Here is a 6,819-nt window from a genome sequence, read left to right on the forward strand (position 1 = left end):
AAAAAAAATTTAATGAATCATAATGTTTTCCTTCAAAAAGAATAAAAACTATGCCTGCTATGGTTGGATATTGGCTATCTCTTCATGCAGTAAATGTGGTTTAACAACCAGGTATTAAAATGAAATAGTTAAATTTTGCTCAATTCTCAATAATCTTTGGAATATGAATAATTGATTATTGATCCATGATAACCAGGGATTCTTCAGAGCCTTAATTTAATTTGTAAAAATATTAAGTGCATGTGAAGATTCTCTAACAAAACAGGAGCATTTGCTAATGCTTCTTGTTAAATTTATTTTAATTCTTCTGTTCAGTGTTCTGCCTAAATAATCTGGTCACATGTGTTTATTCAAATTACAGAGAAGCTAGGTGGCAATTGTTATGACTTTGTAAACCTAGTGGGTAAAAGCCAAAGCTTTACCTTATTACATAAAATGATCTTAGAAAATCTCAAATAGTTTCAGTCAAAAGTGACCAATCAAACTTCAAATTGCATTATTGTGAAAAAACAAAAACTTGCTCTTAATTCTAACATTTCTGAGATTTTGCTCCTATATTAAAACATCTGAAATGGCATAAAGAAAAATTCGAGAGTATTTTCCAAGAAAAATATAATTTTAATTCATTTAGTTGCTCCTTTAGTCCACACTGACATGAAAGCAGCAAACTGAACATTCCAGACTTGTGCTTCATCTGCTACAAATTCGTACAAGAGCTTTTAACAGATTATTCACATCTCATTCTATATGTAAAAACAATTCAGCCTGGAATTCTGTATCTTTCACAGTGGCGATCTAACTTTATCTCACTAGACCAGCTCTTTTTCTTTTTCTTTTATTGTGCTATATGCAATCCCACCATCTTGAGTTTGTCCATATACACATTAAATTTTCACTGGTTCTTCCTGCTCACAGTGGCAGGCCCCTCCAAAATTTCAGAAAATATCAGAAATTTAGAGATACAGAAATCTTAATAACAATTAAATTTAACCTAACAAGAATCTGAGAGCAGAAAGTTTAAATGACTTCTAAAGTTCTACATAATTACTATATGGCACAAACAGGACTGAATCTTGTAAACTGCATGCTTGTGCATGTGTACATATGCAGTTTATTCAATTTTGCTGCTACTGTTTATTTTTTCTAAAGTTGCTTCCTCTAAATTCAGAATCAAACTCTAGTTTTTACCTCCAAGGATTATATGTCCTTTTAACTTTATATAATTTTATATCATCTATTCAGTAATATGGTTCTTAATTTCTGTGTTACCTAGCTTGTGCCAAACTAAGAACAAATTATGAAAACATCATCTCCTCAGAAGCTACCTACTCCTTCCCAATCATGGTGCACAGAGAATGTGCCAGGCCATTAATTCATGGGGGCTACCACCAATGCAGTGGATCCTGGAAGACTAAGTTTGGGTTTACCCAGGGCATCCAGAAGCACTGTGGTCAAAAAGACAATCTGTGTAGTGCTCAAGAAGTTACATGCACGTTTACATGAATTTATGCATTTGAACAACTTCCTGGTCAAGGACCTGGCTAGCCTCTGTATATGCTGATTAATAATGATGTCAAAAGCCAGGAGAGCAGGTTAGGAGAGAGTGCTTAAACTTTTAATAACTTAATAATACTAAGAGGTGGTGAAAGACCACTTTTATAGTGAACTAGATAAATGGTTATGGCATATCTAAGACAAGGCCCTATAACAAAACAGAAGCAGTATTTNCTAGATAAATGGTTATGGCATATCTAAGACAAGGCCCTATAACAAAACAGAAGCAGTATTTCATTTTATTTTTTCAAAAAGTAGTCGAGGTGTTATATTTTGTTGAAGTTTCTCTTTCATATACATATTATTTTCCATAGAAAGTATAAAAATATTTTACAGTTTTGGTTTGATTTTCTTCATTTATTTTATTTTTTCAAAAAGTAGTCGAGGTGTTATACATATACATATTATTTTCATATACATATTATTTTCATATACATATTACATAATAATATACATATTATTTTCCATAGAAAGTATAAAAATATTTTACAGTTTTGGTTTGATTTTCTTCATTTGACAAAAAAATTTGATTTTTATAATGAGTTTTCCATTTTTGGCTCATGATCTGGTTGTGAGGATAAATGAGCACAAAAATTGAACTTGTCCATGAGTGATGAAAAAAAGGTGATTTTTCCAAGACAAATGATAAAATACTGTATGAAAAATAATTGAATAAAACTATGCACATACTTTTACTAATTGTCTATGACAGATTACAGAACTAAATGAAAAATAAGCTAGATAGTACACAAAGATTTTTTTTATATTTTAAAAGGTCAATTCAGGAATGGTGATCAATTTAAAAATTAGTTAATACACACTCAATTTTTAGAAGGGAACAATTTTGTTTTCAGCTAAAAATAAATGCTTGTAATAGAGTCTTTACTGCCTTAAAATTACAAGTATCTCTTTTTATCTGTGGCTGTTCTTCTGTATCTATGAAATGCCAAGGATGAAACCGTTTCTGTAAGGCCCTGTGACCTGAATGTGTACTTTGTACATTGCCTTAGAAGAAGAATCATAAGGCAATTTCAAGTCTTTAGACACAAACGTTTGCTAGCTGAACTTGAAATATCCTGATGTTAGTTATTAAGTGTAGTGTGAAAAGTGATGTTAAATGAGGGATGCTAGGGGATGCCATATGATTAACCTGAGAAGAAATAACAGAAAAAGAAGTCAGCAAGTGAACTTGTTGGAGCATAATAAGCACGACCTATGGAACCAGAAGAGAGAGATTTCAAAAGAAGAGGAAATAATAGGCTTCGGAAAAAGGAAAAGGCAGCAAATATATATTGGCCAACACAAAAAATAAAGTATTAGATCAAGATTTTGGCCATTTCACAGAATAAATATATTTCTGGTTTTAAAGCACAACTTATGGGATATCAGGTACTTTTTTATGTTTTCATTTTTGACCCATTCTAATTTATTTAATTGGTGTTGCCAGCAAGTCAAACAATAATTAGACCATTACAGTCACTTCTAATGCTCATATGCCAAGAATCAAGAAAATAGATATATTATCAGAAGACAATGTTAGTATTTCTAATTGTTTGTTCATTTTATTTTCAGAATTTGAAAGTATCTCAGCATTTGGTGTAAATGGGGGATAATCACAGTGAACAAATTAATTATTCTTAGTATGGAATAGTATAAATGAGATTGGTAAGGGGATGATAGATAAACAGAAAATCATGGATGTCAGAAAGATCATGCATATAATTGTTTGTTCATTTTATTTTCAGAATTTGAAAGTATCTCAGCATTCGGTGTAAACGGGGGATAATCACAGTGAACAAATTAATTATTCTTAGTATGGAATAGTATACATGAGATTGGTAAGGGGATGATAGATAAACAGAAAATCATGGATGTCAGAAAGATCATGCATAGATAAGAAAGAGAAGCAGAGGCAATAAACTTGATTCCTCAAAATTAAACACAGGAAGGGAGTTACTTATTCTCTATTACATTTGCCTCTGATTGCTAATGAGCCACTGTCGATGCTGCTGCTGCTAACATAGAATTACACCTTTGTAAAGGCAGTGTCTTCTTTCTGCCTTTGTCTTTTCTTCCACCTTCTGCCTTGAACACTTTAGTTTAGGATTATAGGCAGGAAAAAGTTCAGCGTGGCTGATATTAAGAAATAAAAACATCTAAAAGTATCTATTTCTCATACAGCATTTACTATTTTAAATTATGATGAACTATCTATCAATAGATATCAATAAATTTTAGTAAGTTTTTTGGTAGATTATCATTATGTTTTGTTTGGCTTCATGGAACATACTATTATTTACCCATGACTGTAAATTAAATTTCCAGGTAAGTTCTTTTATTTTTTTTTTTAGATAGACACACATAGAATTAAATCATATCTAGCTGACTAATAGTTAATCAAGTCCACATATGGCTTATCATATTTTGATGCTTATTATGGATACTAATATACATTTAGCACCTAAATAAGACACATTTTCCATCCTACCTCCCACTGAGAGAATTTGCAATATCATGCATTCTGAGCATCATAATTAGTCAAATATTTTTGAATAATTATTAGTGATGTGGAAAGTTGCAGTAAAAAATAAACGGCTATCACTTTCAGCTTCCAGATATTTCATACAAAAAATTCTTACCTTGCCTACATATTGTGTGTCTGTACCTGTATACTCTTCCAACAAGAAGAACTGATTCCACATCCAGCCACGCTTAGTGCGACGTAGAATTTTACTGTCATCTTTTGTCACATCCAATATCCTTTTGCTTAGTAAATGACTGTTAGCTTTTTGTTGTAATGGGATGGTGTCAACTGTATGGAACATACAGGTCCAGATGAATAATGGAAGGCAATGGTAAGTCCTCATTATCCGCAGCTTCAGCAGAATGTCAAATTCAATGTATTATCTGTTTCTCCTAAAGAGCAGGGGATAAAAATTGTTTTATTAGGTTGTGCTTCACATTCACATAATCTTTAAACTAAAAAACTTATTTCAAATATTACTTAAATTTTATAAGTAATATATAATATATACATTATTTTTCTATATTTCAGCAGTGAATTGTCATTAAAAACTCATATACAGCATAGATAAGTAGGGAGAAAATACAGCTCAACTAAATGAAGAAATTTAACAGCTGATTTTAAGATTTTTCTATCACAGTCATATAAATATGAATATATTTGTAATTTAAAACACTAAATATTCTGAAAAAAATAAGTTCTACAATATGCAGTAATTATGTTTAGTGCTCCAAAGTTCTGAAGTCTAATAAAAGTAGAATATCAATATATACATAGATGTTTGAGGCTATATACTTTGAAGGGCACTGTTTTCTTCCCATATCTACCATCGTTTTACAAGCTGTTTCTTCTCATCCACCTCTTCCTCCGCTGCCTCCTCATCCTCCTCTTTCTTCATCTTCTTTTCACAATTGGTTGAAATGTTGTCTCAAGGCACATTAAATGGTACCAAATATACATAGGATAATGTCTTGCAATACTTAGCACCATATTGATTCTTTACAATCAATAACTATCTCCTTTTCAGCAATTAGTTGAGCAGACCACTCAAATTTACTTAAGACTGAGGACTGCATGCACTAAATGGAAACATTTTGCCTGACAATTCAGAACAACACATATTTATTCCCTAAAATAACAAAATTGATATTGTAAAATTAGATACAGTGTTTTACCTATGGGATAATTTGATCCATAATTTTCAAGCATACAGTGTCTCCTTGTTGAGCTATTGATTCTTCTTGCATTAAAACCATAGTTCAGTCAGCATTTCAGAATTAGTTTTATTTGTTAGCACATTATTTTTAATTTCTATATTTAATTTAGAAGATGTGAAGTGATGATGATAATGATTTGTTAAGCAACTGAAACCCATGTCAAACCAATGTAGGCAAGAAAAAAAATCATTAAATTATAAAATCAAATTGTGTGAAAGGATAAAAATGAAAATGACAAAGGATTAACTGACCATTTCTTGATCATGAAATCTAGAATTAGAGATCTGAGTACTATACATTCATTCTCTCTTTCTCTCTGTTTCTTTTCTCTCACTTTGACTAAGCTTCCTCAACCTAATGGAATATAAAGGTGACAATATCTCCTCAGTTCAGATTTAACATCTTTCACTCCATAAAGCAAGTATAGTATTTTCTAACTTGGGTTTTAAAAATCCTGGAAATGGACTCTGATTGACTTGGCTGAGGCCTGATACTCAATGATGGACCAAACATCTATAATTCGGTAATGAGGCTATCAAGGTATAAAGGTCAAATACAAGGTTTTACTCCTTACTATCTGAGAGACTTTGAGATATTTGTCCATATCGCTTGGTCTAAATCACTCCATCTATAAAAGGAGAATTATTAGTATCTGACTCACAATGTATTGTTCTTAATTTTGTTTTGAATTTTTATCAATTTGAACTAATAGTCATGTGTATTATGGGAACTTATTTTTACAGGAGCATAGACCTATGAGAAAACTGAGGCATGCAGAATTTAAGTAACTTGACTAGTCATACAGGTAATAAGTACTAGAACCAGGTTTCACATCCATAGCCTTAAATGCTATTTCTTAGTTAAGATAATGAATGTAAAACAGCATGGTGCTGGCACACAACTTAACATGTTAGTGTTATCACCACCATCACCATCATCATCATAATCATCAGCCATGGTTGCACCCACCACAGCCATAGAGATATGGGTCAAACACAGCAGAAAAGAGATTAGTGATTGGAGAGTAAAATTATAAATGCTTACTATGATCCAGAGTGATTGGCTCAGTCCAGCACATCTATGCACCCTAATTTCCATATCTATTGTTTAAAAATGCTCTTACATAGCATAATACATACACATTATAAATACACACATTCCAGCATGGCAGAAATCCAAAGTCACATCATTTTCTGACTCTGAAATCTCGCGATGGTCATTATCATTTATCAGGACTTTTTGTGGCTATTCATAATCCTATAAACTATGGGATAATTGGTAAATTGAAGCCACAACAAATGCAAACCTTTAAAATAAATATCAGAAATCTACAATGTCAAATAATGCTCAGAAAATGTGTAATGGAAAAGTAACATCTAGTGGCCAGTGTCCCAGAACATGACCCAAGTTTTGTAGATTAGTTATTGTGCAGTGGAAAATGCACAGACACAGAATCTCAAGGATAGCTGTTACCTCATTTTGATAAAATACAACAAATTCCTTATTCAAGAAAACTGGGTACCC

The 6,819-nt window shown here is 31.8% G+C and overlaps 1 protein-coding gene across 1 annotated transcript in view; it reads right to left on the reverse strand.

Moving 5' to 3' along the window:
- Positions 1-6,252, reverse strand: part of LOC103604272 (cadherin-9-like) — a 111,128-nt gene extending 104,876 nt beyond the window's left edge. Inside the window, exons 1-2 of the mRNA XM_008588840.1 lie at positions 6,219-6,252; positions 4,194-4,366 (exon numbers count right to left, since the gene is read on the reverse strand). Coding sequence (XP_008587062.1) covers positions 4,194-4,366; positions 6,219-6,252 — 207 coding nt within the window. The remainder of the gene's footprint in view (positions 1-4,193; positions 4,367-6,218) is intronic.
- Between the last annotated feature and the right edge of the window lie 567 nt (positions 6,253-6,819).

The sequence above is a fragment of the Galeopterus variegatus genome, unplaced genomic scaffold, assembly GCF_000696425.1.
Source record: "Galeopterus variegatus unplaced genomic scaffold, G_variegatus-3.0.2 Scaffold5060, whole genome shotgun sequence".
NCBI classification, from domain to species: Eukaryota; Metazoa; Chordata; class Mammalia; order Dermoptera; family Cynocephalidae; genus Galeopterus; species Galeopterus variegatus.